Source organism: Typopeltis vanoorti, chromosome 4 (genome assembly GCF_054136105.1).
Source record: "Typopeltis vanoorti isolate ZY-2024b chromosome 4, IOZ_Tvanoo_1.0, whole genome shotgun sequence".
Lineage (NCBI taxonomy): Eukaryota > Metazoa > Arthropoda > Arachnida > Uropygi > Thelyphonidae > Typopeltis > Typopeltis vanoorti.
In genome coordinates this window covers 87,074,031-87,097,142 of record NC_143552.1, presented here as the reverse complement: position 1 = coordinate 87,097,142, position 23,112 = coordinate 87,074,031, and the positions used below count along the sequence as shown (strand labels likewise).

Here is a 23,112-nt window from a genome sequence, read left to right as displayed (position 1 = left end):
ATTGGCTGCCAACAATAACATGGATTTCTGAAAATTCTTATCTATAAAAACAAAATTTCACTCTTGCCTGTAGCCAGTAATAAAAATAGTCCAATGTATAATGAATGAATGAATGATTTTCATCCTTACGGATGGTAGGGGCAGCAATGCTACCTCCTACCATCCAATACCATCCCTTCCCATACTAGGGAGGTGACTATGAGTAAGGTGGTTTCCCGTTGCCTTCCTTGCTGTGATATGTCCTATGACTGTATCCTGTGTGTGTTCATGGGTTCGGTTTGCCTGTTTGTGGGATGAAAAACCCCAGAATAAACTGGGGAGAAAACCCTACTGTCTACGCCCAAGACCGGTACACATGGCTGAGGAAGATCCTTAAGCTCCTCACATCTCTGATGGGAATCGAACCTAGGACACTCCTTCTCCATGCATATAGTTGTGAAGTGCACAGCTACTATGCTAACCACATGGACTACAATATATAAATGAACCAAATATTTCCAAAAAATGGCACACTTATATAAGGTATACATCATCTCAGTAAAAACTGAATTCAATTTCAGATAGTTCAAAAAGGAACTTAAATATTCCAGTCTGCTAATGAGATTTAACATTACCTCTCTGTTTATGATTTTCCCCCTGAGAGAAGGATTAACCTTAATTAAAAAAAAATAAAATCACTGTTTAAATCAGTAATGTAGTCAAGCTGTTTTATATGGCATAAAAGGATCTACCTCTAAACTGAAGGTGGCCATGCAGTTCACTTCTTTTTCCCTTATCAAACATTATTTATAGAGTTATTTGAGGAAGAAGCACTAAGTTCTTCTGAAACATTTCCTAAGGCTGTATTATTTGATGTTCACTATTTGGCCATACATCCAGGGCATTTCTAATACACTTAAGAAACTTTAACCTTAGAATAAATTTCATTAAAATTGAAAACAATCACTGCTTACAATTTGTACATATTGTATCTGGCTCTTTTTTTTGTTTTGTATTTGACAACCACAAATATGACCATCCCACATAAAATACACACACACATAATCCTAAATATTAATTTGCACCACCACTATCATGCACTTAAATGGTATAATAAATGCACCCAGCAATCTACTCCAATGACATCATACTCCAAAATGAATTAGAAAGCATAATGAACACATTTAATAATAGACACAGTCCAGCAAAATAAAAAGTTAATTATTCCCCAACTAAATAACATGCAGGCCAAGTGATTATCACTTCAAAATAATACTAATTTCATTACATTAAACTTCTGAAATAATCAGAAAAAAAAGCCTCCTTTATCTGCTCTGTTATAGATAAAATTCATCTGATAGGTAAGGATCCACTTCCACTCTTGGCTGCAGTATTCTCTCAGTTATCTGTTAATGCTGAGAAACTAATTTGCTAGCTAGTTAATTGAATGTACAGTAGTCCTGGAGTCTAAGATGATATGCTAACCACCCATTCATGGATTGGTTAACTTAAGGTTTTGTTATTTGAAGATTCAATAATTTAGAGACTATATTTTAGAAATTTGGCAGATTTACAACTAAACAAAAGAGAAAAACACCAGGACTCTATAGCTATCTATTAATCAGTACAAAAAGAAAGTGATTAACAGATTTATCTTTTTTGTATTAAGATGGAAATAAGCTACACATGTAAAAAGAATCACTTCACAAGTGAAAAACTTTTCTAATCAAAACAAATTCAACTGCAAGAAATTGCTAAAGATTTGGGAGAGTTGAGACATTTGCTATAAAAACAACAAAATTAGCAAAATCAATTAATTTTGCTAATTTTATTGATATATATTAATTGTTTGTTGATATATATATTAATATATATTAATTAATCCATGAATGCACACTGGATGCAGTAGCTGGATTATTTTGCCCTTTTAATCATTTGTTCATTGTGGAAATTGTTATCCTATTGCAATTGTTCTAACCTGAAGGATTCCTGAAAGTGAAATATTGATAATTATGTTGTAATAATCCTTCAAAAGTCATAATAAGGCTTCTGTTTCCGTAATAATGAAAATAAAGTTTAAAATTTTTCAAACATTTGGATGCTTTCTTGAGATAACTCAAGTTAACTCAAATATAATGCAAGCAAATCAAAAACAGAAATGAAAAGTAAATGAAATCATAGTTGTGGTAGGTATGAGCGATTTAACTGGCGATAAGTTCAGTATGAGAGAGGACATGAAAGGGTTGTTGGAAGAAGCAAGAGTGAAGAGTGAGAAAGTGAAAATCGTTAGTATTTTACCTCGCTATGATAAAAATGAATTAAGAAGGGCTATGATAGCAAACGATTCCATGCGTAGGTTGTGTAGAAAGAATGGATACGAGTTTTTGGACGTGTGGAGTGAGTTTGAGGGAAGACTTGATTTGTATAAGAGGGACGGCCTACGCCTGAATATATTTGGTATCAGGAGTCTCGGAAAAACTAATAAGTGATATGAGACTTAACACAGAGAGTCAGGGAAACTAAATTATAAAGAGAGGAATGGTGTGAATGTGAGTGTAAGTGCAACAATGTTATATAACTGTGTTAATGTCGTGAATGGGCTTTGTCATGGAAATGTTTACGAGGAGAGAATGATTTCAGGTTTGTGTTCGTCTGATTTCTACCCATGAAATGTGTGTAAAGATATCTACATGTGTAAGCCATTAGAAAATAGAGATCTGCAAATTGTCCAACTGTGTCAGGCAGACTGCAGACAAGAGAATACAAAAGAACAGGCAGGTAGATTATTACATATGTACATGAATGCTAGGAGTATCAGAAACAAAGGGATAGAGTTTCTTGCCTTAGTATGTATGTTACAACCTCGGATTGAAGGTATTAGTGAGACATGGCTATCAAAATCAGACATACTAACTGGTAAGTGCCAAGGGTACAGTATTTTTAGGAAGGATAGGAGAGGAGGCAGGGTGTGTGCTGCTAATGATATTGGATGACTTGAATCCAGTTAGAGCTGAAACCTATGACTATAGTACTACTACTAACAATATTTCATGTGGCACTGAGTTTGAAGCCATCTGGTGTGAGGTAGAATCTAACAAGACTAATTACATAGTGAGTGTGTAGTTACAGACCTGGTTGATCGGTTGCTAGTGATGAAGAAATGCATTACCAAATTGAAAAAATGAGCACAAAAAGAGTAATCATAAGGAGAGACTTTGATTAGTGAAATATTCATTGGGTAGTAGTAGAATCTCACGAAAAGAATTAAAATGCATTTATTGAGCTGTTGCGGGACAACTTCCTCAAGCAGCATGTGACAGAAGCAACTTGAGGTCAAAGAGTGTTAGATTTGATAATAGTGTCAGAGATCATTTCAGGTAAAAACGTAATAACTGTTCTGCCTCCGGTTGGTGACAGTGATCATGCAGTACTCACTTGGGAAGTGACTAAGTTTATGAATGTTCCATTCAGAAAAGGTTACATGCTGAACTACAAAGCAGGAAATTATGACCAACTGAGAGTATGTTGAAAGTTTATTTATCACTAGGTTAGACTATAATGAATTTAGTTTAATCCTTTATCCCAGTGAGAGCAAACAAAGTTTGCGCCTGAAAATATCTTCAGGACTGAATATAGTGTACTAACTTACCAGGGTAAGTAGTGCAACACCAAGGCAACTCGTAGCAAAGGTGGTGCAAGCTACCAACACTCCTATAGGAGTGTAGCAAAGGTGGTGCAAGCTACCAACACTCCTATAGGGATAGGAGTGTTGGTAGCTTGCACCACCTTTGCTACGAGTTGCCTTGGTGTTGCACTACTTACCCTGGTAAGTTAGCACAACAGGTAAGTTGGTAGCTTGCACCACCTTTGCTACGAGTTGCCTTGGTGTTGCACTATTTACCCTGGTAAGTTAGTACAACACTATATTCAGTCCTGAAGATATTTTCAGGCACAAACTTTGTTTGCTCTCACTGGGATAAAGGATTAAACTAAATTCATTAACAACTGAGAGTATACTGCGTTTAATGGCAAGGGATCGGTTACTGGATGGAAAGAATATTGACAGTGCATGGGAAGCAGTACCAATACTTAAATGATGCGATATCAGAATGTGTCCCGAGCATTCGAAGAATAAATATAGTAGGCATCAAATGGATGTATAATCTTATTAAGCTAGAAATCCGTAAGAAAAGGGACAATGTGGAAGGAATACCGTTTGCATAAGGATGACATACGTTATGAATGTTATAAGCAGCAGGCTAGAATAGTCACAACTGTTGTACGTAAAGCAAAGTCTGAGTATGAAAAGAAACTGGCTCTGCATGCTAAAGACAATCCACAAGAATTCTATCGATATGCTGCAAGTAAAAGAAAGAATGAATATGAAAGAATAACTCTTATAAATCCAGATGGCATGAGGGTTACCAATGCAGAAGAGGTTGTTCTGTTAATGAGTGCCCATTTTGTTAAAAGCTATCAACCTGGTGAACACAACATTGAGTTCACTGTTACCTCTTCACTAGATGAAGAAATGCAGGTGTGTGAGGCCGAGGTTTTAGAGCTGTTGCACAAATTGAATAAGAAGTCAGCAATAGGGACAGATAGAATATCAGCACGTGTGCTAAAAGAGTGTTCAGGCTGGGCTGAACTGGCCATTCCTTTGACCAACTATCAACCAATTAGTATCTCAGGAGTGGTGGTGAAGGTTTTGGAAATATTGATTAGGGTTCGCATTCAGAAATGGGTTGACAGTGAATCTCTACTTTGCAATGAACCACATGGGCTTACTAAGGGAAGGTCATGTTTTAGCAATTTGCTCACATTCTATAACAATGTTACCATTGAATTAGATAAGGGGGAATGGATACACTATGATACTTTTGGATTTTGCTAAGGCTTTTGACAGAATACAGCGTGGTAGACTGTTGCATAAATTGGAGAAAAGGGGTTTGGGTTATACAATATTAGCGTGGATGAGAGATAGGCTGATTGACAGATATCAAAAAGTGGTATACAGGAAATCTGAGTCTGCAAGGTTTAAGGTAACAAGTGGTGTACCAAAAGGATCAGTGCTTGGTCCACTGTTATTCAATATGTACCTTAATGATATTGGGAAGGATTTGACAAGCGACATATGGCTATTTGCTGATGGCTCAAAGATAGGTAGGGTAATCAGGAATGCTGCTGATATGCAGTTTGCAGAATGATTTAAATAGGCTGGAATTATGGGCATGGGAAAATGGGTGTCAGTTCAATGTGAGTAAATGTAAAGTCATTCACTTCGACATGATTAGATATCCAATGTCATAATATATTGGTGCGATTAGGCTAGAAGAAATTGATGATGCTAGAGATCTTGGAGTGTTAATAGATAGGAAGTTGAAGTTCAGGGACCATGTATCAAAGATTGCAAATACAACTCAAAAGATAATTGCAATGCTGAAACGAACATTCACATTTAAAGATAAGGATGTTATTTTGCCTCTTTATAAGGCCTTGATAAGACCCCACTTGGACTATTGTGCACAGGTCTGGTCTCCTGGTTTCCATTGTAATTCTGATATATTGGAGACAGTACAAAGGAGAGTGTTGGAAATGATATCAGGATTGTGTAAACTGATTATGAAGATACATTGAGAATTTGTGGACTGCAGCAAACAGGAGAGAGGGGGGGTGATACGATTGAGACACTAACTTCTGAAAGAGTCATACAGGATTTCAGTTGGTGGAATTTTTTGATTTATGGAGGTTGGGGAAAGGACGAGACGGCATCCTTGGAAGCTGAGAATGAAGGCTGCTAAGAAGGGTGTGAAGGCTAGATTTTTCTCTCAGAAGGTGGTGGGTGATTGGAATGGATTGCCTTTGGATGTTGTGAGTGCAAGCAGTGTGAATGAATTCAAGAATAAGTATGATAGCTGGTGTGTGTAGTATGTGTCCTCCCTCGATAAGTCTCTGACTCCCTGGAGGTCTCTCTTAATAATAATAATAATAATAATAATAATTGTAGTAGTAATAATATGCTTTTAACTTTTTTAATATGTTTATCTCAAGAAAGTATATAGATTCCTTTACATATATTTTTTACATTCATGCAAAGCTGTTGATGTGAATTAATATATATTAATTAATATGACAAGGAATTTTACTGTAATTAGTTTTTCTGTTTACATTTTAAATAGTAAAAACTCTTGAACCTTAATTTTGATTCCATATAGGCTGCCTATTACCCCATTGACACCAGTCTCAGTTTCAATCAAGCTAACAAACTTATCCGTGATCTTAAACCGCTGCATCTACTTCTTCCAGAGCAGTACACGATTCCACCTTCTTTGAGTTGCCACAGAACTGATCTTGTTATTGATCCTGTAAGCAGTGTTTGTTTTTTGTTCATTATTATTTTTGCACTATATTGCACACTTGTAATTATCTTTCCTTATATTGAAGACGTTTGTTGTGATATTTTCCTAAGAAAGAAAAAAGTTAAGTTCATTGAGAATAGTTTCATTTGATGTCTTAATTCTACATCTTTGCTAGCTTATGGAATATCTTATCATGTGCACTGAAAATCAACAGTATTCATAATAGACTATCTTTACTTATCTTTCTTCATTCTCAAAGAGATGGCAGCAAGAAAGAGAGAATAATAATATATGTTATGTGTGCAGATTGTCCATATTAGAATTTTAGAAAACTGATGGCCTGCAAATGAAAATCACATAAATTTAGACTAACATTTGCATAGAAATTATTTAAAAATTATTTAGTTATTTTTCAAATAAATTTAATGGCTTATTTTTATGTATAAATATACAACAAACATTTAAGGATAATAAAACGTGTCGATTGACTTCTATTTAAGCAATTTATAATTAAAGATACAGTACAGTACTGTATATATATACTGCTTGAAAAAAAGTCAGTGGACATCCTCATGGGCAAGGTGCATTGTGCCATGTAATGAGTCAACTGTTTGTAGCCAGTATAAATTTGAGGAACATGATACTCCCATATCAATGCAGCTGTGTCCTGGTAAAATGACTGCAAAAAGCAAACTGGCAGGGTATGAAAGAGGTGTTGTAATAGGATGCCATGCTGTAGGCCTATCTGTTCAGCAAACCATTCCAAGTCAACAGTCAGTGATACCATAGTGAGATGGAAGTGCTACCCGAAGTGGACAATCACAAATGTGACCATAAGGTGTTATGAAGGATAACATGTAAAAAACCGCCATTCGTTGGCTGACACATTGAATGCAGAGTTCTGGGCATCGACTGGAACACAAATCTTCACAAAAACATTCAGAACTAAGGCTCACAACATGGATTTCCATGGCAGGACTGTACTATATGCAAGATCCACATTATCTGAACCAACATGTTGTGTAGTCTTCAGTGTACAGTGGGACGTGGAAGTTTAGAACACATAACTGTCAAATTTGGGCACAGGACAATATACAATCTACACAGAGGATCCATTGCATTCACCGTGACTCATTGTTTGGTGCAGCTTGTTGGTTCCTTTTTTCTTTGAAGAGCCATGTGCAAAAAGGGGCTGGAAGACGTGCTCAGTAAATGCACGGTGCTACTTGCAATTGTTACGCGAAAACGCGGTACAATGCTTGTGGGGGGGGGAAAAATGTTCTTCACACAGTCACATTCATGCAGGACTGGGCACATCATATTCCACTCCTGTGAAGAAGTTTCTCATCTGCACATTTGGTCAAGAATGACTCATTAGCCATAATTGCAACATTGCATGGTACCCTTCAGTCCCTGGACTTCAGATCAGTTGATTTTTGGTTGTAGGGGCTATTTAAAGTCCTGAGTGTACCTGAGCAGCCCATCTTCCTTAGTGGATTTAAAAGATGCCATTCGCCACAAAGTTTCTTGCATCCATCCGGATATGCTCCACGCTTCTGTAAATGGCATTCTCACCCGCTTGCAGCATATAATTGCTTGTGCCAACAGGCACAATGAACAGTTACTGTAGTGATATGTAACAGATTTCCTGTATATGAATAAATAAGTTTTCAGTGCCATTCTGACTGTCATCACTGCTGTGGCCCCCTATCAGTGAAAATTTGACTACATTTTTTTTCCTGCTAAAAAAATCCCCCGCCTTGCAATTCACTTTTGTGAATTGCAAGGAGGAGGATTCTATCAAGTAGTTTGTTTTATATACCTGTTAGAAGCAAAAGTGTTGGCTGTATCCCTTGAAATGGATAAAATTGAATATCGTGCAGTTATAAAATTCTTTCTAAAAGAAGGTTTGGCAATAGAAATTCATTCAAAGTTCATAAAAGTTTATGGACACTGTTCTCCTTCATTTTCGACAATTAAGAAATGGGCTGCCAACAATGTTCCGTCTAAGCTGTGCGCATGTGCGCACACACATTTTACAACTAGCACACAAAGAAGCAAAAAATATGCGCACACCGATTTTCAAGATGAAATTAAAATTTATTAATTAAAGAAGTTCCACCTAAACATTAATCTATAAATTCTTTAAAAAATACGGTAACTCGGCAAAGCTCAAGCCTGTAACCTCGCATTTTTTATAACATTCTTGAAGTTGCACAAAACTTATAAATTATTAACAGTAACCCTATTTGAGGCTAGCGATTTGATGCCAATGTGAAAGGGGTGTGGCTTAAATGTGTAATTTTTAAGTAGCATATAGAATGCCGCACGGTTTGTTTACATCTCAGGCCTGACTCATGGAAAATTCCCAAACATGATTGGCTGATCAAATTAGTTCAAGATCATGACGAATTAAAACAGTGGTTTCCTAATTTTAATAAAAATAATTAAATACTTTTAAAAACTTAAATTAGAGTACAATTACAAATATTGTAGCATTTCAAAATTCTCTAATTTTTAAAAGGAATTTTAAAATAGTAGACTAAATAATAACATTCATGTACACGCATTGAGATACAACCAAGTTAATTAAATCTAGCCTCTAGGCATATCTTTTAGCTTTTGTATTACCCTCGGCAATGTTTAGTGTTGGTTCAGCTTCTGCCTTGCCAAGTTATTTAGTGAATAATGTACATTTGTAAATTTATAAAAACAATAAAAAACATTCTTCAGATAACAAAATTGCAAAAAACTGATGTACCATGTCAAATTCAAAGGAAGCAAAAGGTGTGAAGCGAAAACGAACTGCTAGCTGCTTTAAAAGTGAATGGCTGGATGAAATAGTGAAAACTGCTACGCCAAAAGCTCATGAGTTGATAAACATTCAGCTGCGTGATTTATTTATGTATGATGCTACAATTGGTGTTGTTTGTATTTATTGTCATGATGCAAAGGTTGCAGGGGATTTTGTTAATGGGAAGAAGTTTGATGTCACTTGGAAGTTGAACTTTTTGAAACGCCATTTGACAAGTAAAATACATCTGGATGGTGTACACAAACTTAGGCAACAAACTTGTTTATTGCCAGCTACAGGAGTACTGCATATGCTATGTGAAAGTTCAGATGACCGAGAGAGAAAACGATTAAACCCAGAGCAAATTAAAGTTCTTATTGACAGTGTCTTATTAGTTGTTAAGATGAATAACTCTTTACTTTCAGTTCAACATATTAATGAACATATGGAAAAGTATGATCAACTCCCAGACAGCTGGTGAAGCAAAAATTATGTGTTTGAATTTCTGGAAACAATCAATTTAATTGTTGAAAATGACATGTTTGAGCAAATTGCGTCTGCAAATTTCCACACCTTAACCATTGATGAAAGCACTGATATAACTGTTAACAAATGTCTCATTCTCTATTTTAAGTTTAGACCTAAAGATTGTAATGAATATAAAGGTAAAGAGTGAACCAAAATCTTTTAACTTTTTTGCTTAAATGATTAGTATGGTGACTCGTATGGGTGCGCACATACTTTTCAAAAGAAGGCAAATTTTGCACAGATGCAAATTTCTGTGCACACTCACAGCAAAAAATTAGAGGGAACATTGGCTGTTGAGTTTAACCCTGGCAGTACCAGCCTTAAAGATGATCCACATGAAGGACGTCCAAAAAAGTGTAACAACACCAGAAATCATTGATCAGGGGCAATATATGGTATTGGATGACCAGCGAGTCAAAGTGCGCGAAATTGCTGATACTATAGGCACTTCAAAAGAATGTGTAGGATATATTTTGCATGAAGAATTGCAAGTAAAAAAGCTTTGTGCAAGATGGGTGCCGCTTGCTCACAGCAGATCAAAAATGCACTCGCATGAAAATCTCTGAACATTGCTTGGAGCATTTTAACAAGAATAAAACCGATTTTGTGCATCAATTTATAACTATGGATGAGACTTGGATTCATCATTACCGAGCAGAATCCAAACAACAGTGGACAGAAGCCGGTTGTTCATCACCAAAGAAGACAAAGTCAGTTCCATCAGCAGGATCGGTGTTTTGGGATGCTAAAGGCATTTTGTTTATTAATTATCTTGAAAAGGATAAAACAATAACCGGGAATATTATTCCGATCTTTTAACCAGACTAGATAAAAAAAATTCGTGAGAAAAGAGCTGGTTTGCAGAAGAAAAAAATCATCTTTCTTCAGGACATTGCACTTGCCCACAAAGGTGTTTTGGCAATGGGAAAATTAAGGGATATGCACTATGAATTGTTGGAACATCCACCCTACTTCCAAGATTTGGCTCCCTCTGACTTCTGTCTCTTCTCAAAACTAAAACTCTTCCTCAGTGAGCATTTTTCTTCGAATTAAGAGGTGATTGCAGATGTAGAGGGGTATTTTGGAGATCTTACTGAGAACGGTTACAGGGACGGGATAATGGCGCTGGAGCATCCCTGGAATAAATGTATTAATTTTAAGGGAGATTATGTTGAAAAATAAAAATAAGTTGAAATTATAAATTCATATTTTCACTATTAGGCCAACCACCTTCATATATATATATATATATATATATATTTTATTTTATTTTATTATTTTTTTTTTTTCAGACCACCCTCATGTGTGTGTATATATATATGTTAAAGATACCAAGAAATTTTATATACTTCGGTTTAATCCTTTTCCCAAGTAAGCAAAACAAAGTTTTGTATGTGAAATATATTCACGTCTAAGCTACTTGTATATAGAGGTTAATGACTTCATATCACTTGCCTTAGTATGTATCCCATAATACAAGGCACACACATTCCCTTTGAGGCATGTGTAATGCAATGTGTAATGGGAAGAGCCAGTATCCAGACCAGTTTGACCTTTATTGAGGTCTCTTCAGTGGGAGCCAGACCTGGAAGGAGATACCAAGTTTGAAGTAATGCAGAAGTCATATATACCTCATATACAAGTAGATAAAAAGTCATTCTTAATAAATGACCTTTTATTAAGAAAGTCAATCCTTGACCTTCTTAATAAAAATTTCTGGTTGAGAAATAGATCTAGAAAGTTTTTTTACGTTCGGTGTAATATACGTTAAAGATACAAAGATACTTTGCTTACTTAAAATGATAGAACCATCCAGATTTCCAAGAAATTAAAACAGGGATGGACAGAAATTACAACAGAACTCTGGGAATGGAACAAAAAAAGCTGATTATACTGTGGGCTATTGCAAGTTTTGATGTTGACAATATGTTTTCATTAATTTTGAACTTTAGTTCAGGCAGAAAAGATAGAAGGATTTGAAACCATTTCAAGCCATTTGCTGTTGATCCTTATATTGTAAGACATAATAATTAATAGATAAAGTTATTGACCTCATCAATAATTGGCTCATGATCAGTGAATTTAATTGGCACCTGGGGAAGAATACAGCAGACAAATGCCACCATTTTGGTGTCTTTCAATCTAACTATAGATCTGTTTGAAATAGTGTGAGCTCTAAGTCTACTTTGTTTAATTTATGGGATGAAAAACTCAGGTTTTTGGGAGGGAAAAAAAAAACACTTGACCATTCCAGTAATCGACTAACTCAGGAAGAACTGGTCAAAAAAAGAGCTTGGGAAAAGGTCCTTAGTTTATAACAAGTTTCAAACTTAGAATGGTATTTCTTTGGGCATCCTAGCACTATGGATTCAAACACCCTTTCCACAGAGCCACATAAGACTGTCTTACTACTGTTACTGTTATTACTACTACTACAAGAGACCTTCCGGAAGTCAGTAGAAAACACCATTTCCACAGAGCCACATAAGACTGTCTTACTACTGTTACTGTTGTTACTACTACTACAAGAGACCTCCAGGGAGTCAGGGCCTCATCAAGGGAGGCCACATAACTCGCACCATGTCATTCACTCTCTTGAATTCATTCACACTATCTACACTCACAACCTCCAAAAGCAAGCTATTCCAGGCACACACCACCCTATGAGAGAAAAATCTAGCACTCACCTCTTTCTTGATGACATTCATTCTCAGCTTTCATGGATGCTCTCTCCATTAAATGAAGAATTCCATCTACTGTATCCTGTATGATCCTTTCAGAAGTTTGTTAGTTTCTTTCATATTCCTCTTTAACCTGTTTGCTATCACCTGCAGACTACAAAATTTCAATCTCTCCTCATGATCTACATTCCACTGTCGAGATATCATCTTTAACAATCCTTTGACAAGATCTGCACAAGAATCCAGATGAGATCTTATTATTATTTATTGTATGGGGGAAAATACAAGAATATAAACAAGAAAACAAAAATACAAAATTTTCTGATCAGGTACTTGTTTGCAGTTCATTCCAGACTTTTCTCTGCCAGTCAGGGTGAGACCATTATCTGGTATTTCCACAAGCCATACTGGGAGATCTAGAGGTGGAGAGATATGTTATTTCTAATTTTATTTATTTCTTTGATGATTAGATTCTTTTCTTCTGAAGCATAGAGAAGGGATGTGGGAAAGCACAGGCAATCATACTAGAGGAATAGACATTAAGGTACCAGAGATAGTTATATATGGTGTAACCATGATGATAACTGCATGAAGGATAACAAGGTGACTTTAGCTCCAATGGCACAGTACTGGAAACCAGTACTATGCATGTACTTAAAGTACTTAAATAAGCATGACCCTGGGGAGGTACTGGAAGATCCACCACAGCAACTCTCCACCAGGCAAGGTGGAGAGTTGCTGTGGTGGATCTTCAATGCACAAGCATCTGCTCAATGTCAGAAGTGGCCTTTGTTTCAGGATTGATGGTAGCTTGCACCAGTCCCCCCCCCCCCCCCCCCACACACACACACTAGGAAGTAGCAATGTCTGACTAATACATCACCTTGGGTCCAAATGCCAATGTTATCTTGGATACTACAAGAAATGATCACACATCATCAAAGCAAGTCTTATCAAAGCCTTGTAAAGAGGCTTTGATAAGACTTGTAAAGAACAATACTTTCTTATTCTCAAGTCATTGTTCGTTTCACCATTGGCAATTATCCTCTCAGTTGTATTCACAAGGTTTGCTATATAGCTTCTTAATTTCAACTTCCTATCTACTAAAACTCCAAGATCCCTAGTTTAGTCATTTTTTTCTATCATTATCCTACTAATGCAATTACATCATTGAATATCTCATTACACCAAGGTGCATAACTTTACATTTACTAAGATTGAACTGACAGCAATTTTCACATGTGCACAATTCCAGTTTATTCAACTCATTATCAAGTGCTGCATGTAAGTTGCATTCCTGATTATCCTGCCTATCCTCACATCATCAGTAAATGGCTGCTGCTAAATCCTTCCCACTGTCACTAAAGATTAAATAGCAGTGGACTAAGGACTGATATCTGGGATATTTTTTATCTGATTCCCACTCAGTAGGGTTCTAAGCCTATAATACGGTAGTACCATGAGTGGGATAAGGATTTTTTTTTTTCTTTCTATTTGTAATTTTTGCACCACTCTTGTGCAGTGAGAGTATCTTACTTTCCATTCCTGTGGAATCTTCCTTGTGCTGAGATTCAAATTATACAGCTGGTTTAGCTGAACACTCTTTTAGCACTCATGCTAAAGTATTGCCAAATTCATATTCTGTTCATGCAGCAGCTCTAGTACCTCCTCAGAAATGCACACCTGAGTTTCTTCCTCCAGTATATAGGTAGCATTGTCCTCTTATGTTGTATATACCAGATTCTTTTAGTAAAATTGGGACTCATTAGTTAAACAATCTCTTTGCATCTGCCACTCTGCATAGCATCCACATTGATGAGAGTTATTCTTTCACATTCATTCTTTCTTTTACTTGAAACATAAGAGTAGAATTCTTTTGGGTTGTTTTTATCTTGTGGAGTTAATTTCTTTTCATACTCAGACTTAGCTTCCAGTTCAGTACTTGTTATTCTTCTGACCTACACCTTTTAATTTTCATAATTGACATCATACTGTCTACATGGTATTCCTTCCACATCTTTTCTTCTTAAGACTCTCTTGCTCAATAAGACTGCACATCTATTTCGGCTCCACCATTTTTATTCAGCAAACTCTAGAGACACATTCCAATATCGTGGTTGAATTCTAGGAAGCATGCCGCTTGATTCAATTAATTTCATTGGTCTCCAGAAGTATTTCCACTGCTTGTATATGATGTGGTGTGGCACTGTCATCCATAAAAATGAATTGTTTGCCTACAGCACAGCGGAATAGTCCAACACGATGTTGGAGAACTTTATTGCAATATCATTCACCAGTCATAGTCTCTTTTTTTCAGTACTTGTAGCTCAGAGCATCCATTAAGCTTAATGCCTACACTACTGTATCTATCCCTTTCAACAACATTCTTGCAATGATAAGCAGTACCAATTTCCCACCAGACCAAGTGTTGTCTCAAATCAGAGGAAGGACTAAAATGACTCTCATTTGAAAAGAGTACATTAACCCATTGGTGTCTTATCCAATTTTTATGGATACAACCACTGAAAACATGCTTTATGATGAGCTGTGGATAAAGGGAAGCAGACTATAGGTCTTCAGGCATATAGACCTTCTTGTCACAGATGTCTTGCCACAGTTTATTGAGATATTTGTGTACCTGTGCTTGAATGGAGCCAATCACATTTTGCTGTTGCAACCAAAAATCTGTTTTTGTGTTCTGTTGCAGAGTGAGAGCCACCTCTTAGCAAATGTCTGGAACACATTCCATTGGTTTCAAACGTGCCCAGAGTGTGGATACAATGCTATGTGAGATTCCAAACTCTCTGGCAATATCAGTAATTCTGCAGCCTTCTTCAAGCTTTCCAGTAATTCTTCCCCATGTGAAATTATCTAGATGTCTTTGAGACATTACAAGGCATCCAAGTTTTCAACTTTATACCTTCATGAAAAGAACTTCCTTTGAATGCAATTCGTGTAATACAGTCTTTTGCCTTTCATCCTATTGAGTGCTACCACATTATCCCTTAGCTTGCGATTTGAAAATTTGAATGCATACCTGCTTTCTACTCATGATCATCGGTTATGCAAATTGCCATAAGCTGATTGATCTGAATTCGCATTTGTAATTCTCCAGAAATAGTGTTCGTCCTAAGCTTTTGGATATCAGTGTATTATTCAGAAAGCAATCTAGACATAAGATCAACTGATGATTGAAATATAGCTCTCATAGTTATCCATCTATAAAAAATGAATTAAAAAGCAATTTCAGAATTAGAGGAATTTTCCTCTTCCTTACTGAGTGTTCCAGATAGGAAGCCTTGAGGTAATAAAATTTGGCAAAAAATCTTGTACACATGCCCTTACTAACCATACTTTTAAACAACTTCCACGGATCACCCATAGTTCTCTATTTGTCATATATTGACAAATATTGAAAATATTCTATATTGAAAAATTTACTATAATATTGAAAATTTTCCTTTGCATCAATTTTATAAAACCTTTTCAATATCTTATAAGTTTCTATTATATCCCCTGTATGCTGCCATCAACTAAATTTTGTAACCCAAAATTTAGTTGATAGGCAGCATACAGGGGATATGATAGAAAACACACATCTACCTGGCCTCATAAGGAGCATTCCACAGACATATCACCTGCTTAGACACTCGTCTTTGAATTCTCTCTACCATTGCTAAGAAATTATCTCCTAATTGCCAAGAAAAAAACAGCAACAACCAAGATGTGTTGTCAAGATGTGTTGAGCCTTATAAAGAGGGACAGTACCTTCCTCTCTTTACTTGTTAGCATGTTTTCAACATTCAAGTGATTCTTTGAATTATTTTACCAACTTTTGCAATATGCCCTCTGAACTTCAACCTCTTGTCCATCATTATCCCTAAGTCCCTATCCTGATTAATTTTCTGCAAACCCATACCGTCCATGTGATCATCTTTTAGTATCTTTTCAACTTGCAACATTAAATTGATAATCAGTATCCTTTGCCCACCCAACCAGTTTATTTAAACCATCCTACAGGATATCTACATTACCTTTATCAACTATTGCCCTCTCCAGTTTTGCATTATCAGCAAACAACAGAATATTCCTCCCTTAAATCTTTCCCTATATCAGTGATATGCAAATTAAAGACTAATGGCCCTAGTATAGTACCTTAAGGTACTCCACTAGTCACTCTCATTCTCCTAGATTCCACTCCACCATATACTACCCTGTGGTGTGTGTCAGCCACCATCTATGCATGCTACTAGCTTAATACCCATTCCATAATAAATTTAGTTTAATCCTTTAAACAAAGTTTGCACCTGAAAATATCTTCAGGACTGAGAAAAGGTAGTACAACACCAGGCAACTCGGAGCAAAGGTGGACCAAGCTATCACTCCTATCTCAGTATCTCCCATAATGCAAAACACATCTCCTTGTGGATATGTATAATGTTATGCATTATGGGAAGAGCCACTACCCAGACCGGTTTCAACCTTTATTGAGGTCTTGTCAGTGGGATCCTGGCCCAGAAGTGGAGATACCAAGGCAGAAGCAATGGAGAGGTCATCTTTACCTATAGGAGTTGCCAAAAGGTGTGCCACCTTATTATCAAATTACTCTGGATTTAGAGAAAGATGTTGAAAGTGTATTTTGCACTTGGTTAGACTATAATAAATTTAGTTTAATCCTTTATCCAAGTGTGAGCAAACAAAGTTTGCACCTGACAATATCTTCAGGACTGAGGAAAGGTAGTGCAACACCAGGCAACTCGGAGTAAAGGTGGACCAAGCTATCATCACTCCTATCTCAGTATCTCCCATAATGCAAAACACATCTCCATGCAGATATGTATAATGTTATGCATTGAGGGAAGGGTCACTACCTAGACCGGTTTTGACCTTTATTGAGGTCTCGTCAGTGGGAGCCAGGCCCAGAGGTGGAGATACCAAGGCAGAAGCAATGGAGAGGTCATCTTTACCTATAGGAGTTGCCAATACCCTTTAATACCCATTTCCATTTGCTCCAGCTTTTGTAATAGCTTTCCATATGTATTCTGTCAAATACTTTTGCGGTGTCCAACAGTATCATTGTGTAACCATTTCCTTTATCCAATTCTGCTCTCACTTTATTATAAAATGTGAATAAATTACTAAGACAGGACTTATCCTTTACAAAACCATCATCATCATCAAATTCCTGCCATGTACCCTCAAGGGGTGTACAGGATATGACAGTACTACATGAAAAATTTACATCATTACTAACTTCCTATCTACAATTTTCCTCCAAATCAATCTGTTACTTGTCAAGACTGCAACATTATCAGATCTTATATTTCTATCATCTAAGGCACTTTGTACCGTATCACTCCACCTATATCTTGGTCTTCCTCTGGGTCATTTTCCGGCCAACCTGGCAGAGAACACTCGTTTTGCTAATCTTTCCTCTCCCATTCTATTTAAGTGACCATACCACCTGAGATTAACTCAGCTAACGCATTCCTGGATGCTGACAATGTCAAGTTCTTTCCTAATATCCTCATTTTTAATATGATATTGCCATTGATGCCATCTGTTCACGCCTCTAATCTTTCTCAGGACTCTCATATCTGCGGTCTCTAGTCTTTGGTCAAGTGTTTTACTTCTGACCCAGCTCTCAGATCCATAAGTTAAAACTGGTTTGAACACTATCTTGTATACAGCTAATTTAGTGTTCTGACTAATTTCTCTCTTATTCCATATGAATTTATTCAATTGACTTCCCACCATACCAGCTTTGCTGATTCTGTTGTCTATTTCTGTATTTAATTTACCATCTTCACTAAAAATAGTGCCTAAGTAACTGAAATGTTTTACTTGTTCCACAGGTTCTCCATTCACAACACAGTTGACATTTTCAATGATTCTGCCTATTTTCATTGTCTTTGTCTTTTTATTGTTGACCTTCATACCATATCTATTACAACAGCTATTCAATTTAGTCAGAGAATCTTGCAGACTTGTAGCGGATTTATTTAGAAGTATAACATCATCTGCATAGAGCAAAGAGCTGACATTAACATCTCCAATTTTGATATCAGGTTTAATACCACTTTCCTTCATAATGTGATCCATATAGATAATGAATAACAGAGGGGATAATGTACATCCTTGTCTCACACCAGATTTAACATTAAACCATCTTCCTGTACTTCCTTCAATTCTAACTGCTGACTTACAATTCAAATAAAGACTAAGTATTGCTTGATATAATGCCCCATTGACACCATATAACTGCAGCGTATTGAATAGCTTCTCTCTTGGCACCTTGTCATATGCCTTTTCCAAATCGACAAAACTTAAATACAGATCTTTGTTATATTCCCATGCTTTCTCGACTATTTGTCGTAAAGTGAAGATCTGATCCTGACAGCCTCTATTTGGCCTGAATCCAGCTTGTTCTTCACCAAGCTTTTCTTCCACAATTCTTCTCAACCGTTTCTCAAGTATACTTGCATAGATCTTGCCAGGAACACTCAGTAGGGAAATACCTCTGTAATTCTCACATGCAGTTTTATTTCCCTTTTTATATATAGGTACTGTGAGAGCTCTACTCCAATCATCGGGAATTCGTCCCTCAGTCCAGGCTTTCTGAACTATGCAGTGCAGCCACTGTAAGACTTTTATACCACCATACTTTAGCATTTCTGGTCGAATATCATCTACTCCTGCTGCCTTTCCACATTTCAAGCCTTTGATGGCTTTTTCTTCTTCAAGTATGGATATGTATTCCTGACTGCATGTCTGGTCAGTGTTTTTTATCACTGTGCTGTCATCGCTGCTTGTTTCATTTAGCAGTTTTTCAAAGTAATTACTCCATACTTCAAGGATATCTTTTTCTCTGTTTTCATGTTACCTTTATCATCTCCCTTTTACAGCACTCTTTCCTCCATTCCTAAGCTTCTTCAACAACCTCCAGAATATTTTGCCACCTTCTTGATATTTATTTTCTATATTCTTGCCAAAGTCCTCCCATGACTTTTGTTTAGCTAGTTTTACACACTGTTTAGCTTTCTTACATTTGTCTCTGTATTCTGTAAGAGTAAAAGCTGACTCATTTGCCAGGAACTTTTGATATGCTTTCTTCTTTTCCTTCACTGCCTCTTTAACTTCCTGTGTCCACCAGGGAGTTCTGATTTTTTTATCCTTGCACACAACCTCACCATATGCCTCTCTGGCAGAATCAATCAATGTTTTCTTCAGAGTTTGCCACTGAATCTCCAAGGTTTGATTCCTGTTCTCAAACTCTTTCATTTTATTTTCAATAATCTTTCTGTATTTTAGTCTACAGTTCACATCTGAGAGCTGCTCAACTTTTATTCGCTTTAAAACTTTCTTACATGTTATTCTTTTCGATATGAAATTCAATTTTATCCTTCTCTAAACTAAATGATGATTACTTCCAATTTCAAATCCTCTGTACACTCTGGTGTCCTGCACCAGGGAGAAAACATCACTATCAACAATAACATAGTCAATGAGACTTTTGTTATTCCTAGCCTCTTCTCTCCATGTGAATTTGTGCACATTTTTATGTTGGAACATGGTGTTAGTAATAACCAGTCCATATCCTGAGTAGAAATCCAACAGAAATATGCCATTATTATTAGCTTTGCTCTTTTCTCCAAATTTTCCCAAAATAGTTTTGTATGTCTCACAATCATTTCCTACTCTGCTATTTAGATCCCCAACAAGGACCAACTTTTCCTTTTTCATTGTGTCAGTTGCTTTCTCTAAAGCCTCAAAAAATTCCTCCACTTCTACCTTAGTAGAACCTTCTGTGGGACCATAGGCACAAATAAGTCTTATTGTCCAGTTCCCCATTCTCATATTTGCCCACATTACTCTACTTGAGACTGACTGCCATTCAAGAAGATTAGCCTCGTATTTTGTGTTGAATTCTGGCTACTCCTTCTTTTCCTTGATTGTCATTGCCTGAATATAACATTTTGTATTTATTGCTCAGAAAGACCTCACCAGTTTTGGTCTTTTTTGTTTCAGTCACCCCTGTTATGTCGATCTGGTACTTATCTAATTCCTCAGCTAGCTCCATTTCTTTGCCATTCAGGCTTCTTACGTTGATAGTACTGATCTTTAACTCTGGTGATGTTGAGTTGGGGGTTTGTTTTCAGATTTGTTCCAGTAGCTGACTTTTCGCTGTTCGCCCTGGTTCCCTGGCGAAAACAACGTGGGCCTTGTTTAACCGGGCGATGCCCCATTCGGCATGAAATTTTGTCATGTTGTACCATCATTTTTTATTTTGGTTTAACCAATAAGAATACAATTTGGTCGGCTAAATCCCAAATTGCCAGTCCATCCTCGTTCGTTCAGTATCAAAGTAGATACCCAACAGGGTGCACCGAGAAGGTGAGGATTGGACATTAGGTCAGAAGCCCTGGTCGGTTCTCCGCATTCCTTTAAAGGCTATGTGGAGGTCTCTTCTCAGTTATACAGCTTTGACCCACCATTCTATTCAAAGGTAAAAACTAAAAGGTTAGTTTTTACCTTTAACCAACTTTTCCAATACTTTAACAACTATTCCTGATATATTAATTGTTCTGTAGTTTGCTACTTCTGTCTTGGAGCCACCTTTATGTAACGGAACCATCGTATCCTCTTTCCATTCTCTTGGAATCCAGCCAGAGCTGAGACTTAAATTGAACAACTTCATCAGAGGTAATGACAGTTCTCTTGCATAATTACATAGTACATATGAATGTGCAAGAGAATTGGCATTCAAATGCTATTCAGTTCCCCTGCTGTATTTTTAGCTGATGCTTCAGCAACTGTCTCATGAGGATGGTAGAAGGCAAAAACGTTGATGCATTCCTTGGGCAATCAGCATGTCTATAGCGCATCCTGAAGCCTGTGGAATTATCAACAGTACATGGAGTTTATTACACGATGATATGATTGGCATGCTCCCAATCATATCAGAGACCACATCATTGTTATAGACTAAAGAGGTTAGAAGCAGGCGAAAAAGTTGATATATTTAAGGCAATCTGTGCATCTCGAAGTACATGAAATTATCGACAGAACATGGAGTTTATTACATGATGATATCTCTGGCATGCATCCTCTTTGAGACCAAAGCATTGTGATTGGCATAAGAAGCAGGTGAATTGTGGTGCATTTTCTGAATTGTTTTTGAATTCTCAATTATCAGGACTAATGGAAGTGGAAATGAATCCCACTTGGAAGTCGGGAAGATATTTCCAAATAACTCTTTTGGCTATTTTGTAATTCTTTAAAGAACCTGTGTAGCTCAGTGGATGTGGCGTTTGCACACCACAGCACTTGGCTGTACGAAGGCTTTTTTGAGTGTAGTCAGCAACTAGAGGGAATTTTTCTAAGCCTTTTTTCGACCGGTTCCCAAGTCAGTTGATCTCTGGCACAGGCAAGCGGGTTTTTTCTCCCGGAAACTCGGGTTTTTTGTCCCGAAACTGAAGAAAATCGACCTTAGAACCACATTATTGCAGACATTAAATATATTTTGTTAGGGTTAGGGACCACAAGATGGCGGCACTTGTTGAGTCATTCTCTTCATTGCGTGCCCTTAATTAGTGATGTCATTGGGCCAGCTGTCTGATTCGGTACAAGTGGAGATTGAACTGCCCACTCAGTCTCCAAAAGTTAGACAGGTCTAAAACTGGCCTCACCTACTCCCTATATGGGAATAAAAAGGCATTAGCAAATTTGAAATTCTTTAAAAAATAAATATAACAAGAATCCCTTGATTTACTCTTTCCAGCTGAAAACTCCGAAGAGCACAATCATACCTTGTCACTGATGGTACGTGTCTCCATAAATGCAAATCTGCATAATTACTAAAATTATTAATATATTGCTCATTATACCATACACTCTCACTGTGACAGACTCAAGAAGTCAGAATCACAGAAATAGTTTGCTGTAGTGAATTTCATTTATAACAGCATTGTGCTTGGGGACTCTTGTTATAATGAGAGTCTTCTGTATGATGTAAATAGGACATTATACAGAGTAATAAATGGGATATTATAGAAAGTAATATATAGCATTTATGAGTTTTAGGATGGCTATTCAAATTAACGGTAAGTCAAAGGTTCGTGTTTCCACTGTTATTCATTTATGTGGATCATATTATAAACAAAAGTACTATTACTGTATAATATAAGCACGTATACACAACAAGTATGTTACAGGTATCCTTAAAATATCAAAGTACTATTAAACCTGATATCAAACTTGGAGATATTTAACTCCCCTTTATCTCGGTGATGGACTCTTATATAAAGCCACTACAAGTCTTTTGGATTCTTTCTAAATTGAATAACAAATTTGGTATGAAAATCAAGAATAAAAAGAAAAAAAATTACAAAAACAAGCAGAAACATATGGAAAACATCGCATGCATTCTCACTGGAGAACATGTAGAACAAGTAAAATTTTTAAGTTATTTAGTCACAGTTTTCAGCAAAGACAGAATTAAATATGGGATTAAAACATATTAAGCACAGTGAGTATGGTTGAGGAATCGGTTGAATATATTTATATAGAATAAGATAGACTAACCAAACTGCTGCAGTATACAATGTTCAAACCAGTTTAACTTATGTATCTGAAAGTTGGTTTTTAAATAAAAACTAAAACAGTTAATCAAAGACCAGAGTCACAAATATGAGAGTTCTGGAGAAAATTAAGAAACAGGTTGCATGAGTGGCAGAATCATTAAAAATTAACATAGTAGAAAGAAATTTTA

At 36.5% G+C, this 23,112-nt stretch overlaps 1 protein-coding gene across 2 annotated transcripts in view; it reads left to right on the top strand.

Annotated features, from left to right (window-relative positions):
• The window catches only part of IntS9 (integrator complex subunit 9), a 405,017-nt gene that overhangs the window by 270,778 nt on the left and 111,127 nt on the right, over positions 1-23,112 (top strand). For both annotated transcript variants that reach the window (XM_090391326.1, XM_090391327.1), the window contains exon 14: positions 6,195-6,344. In XM_090391326.1, coding sequence (XP_090247452.1) covers positions 6,195-6,344 — 150 coding nt within the window. The remainder of the gene's footprint in view (positions 1-6,194; positions 6,345-23,112) is intronic.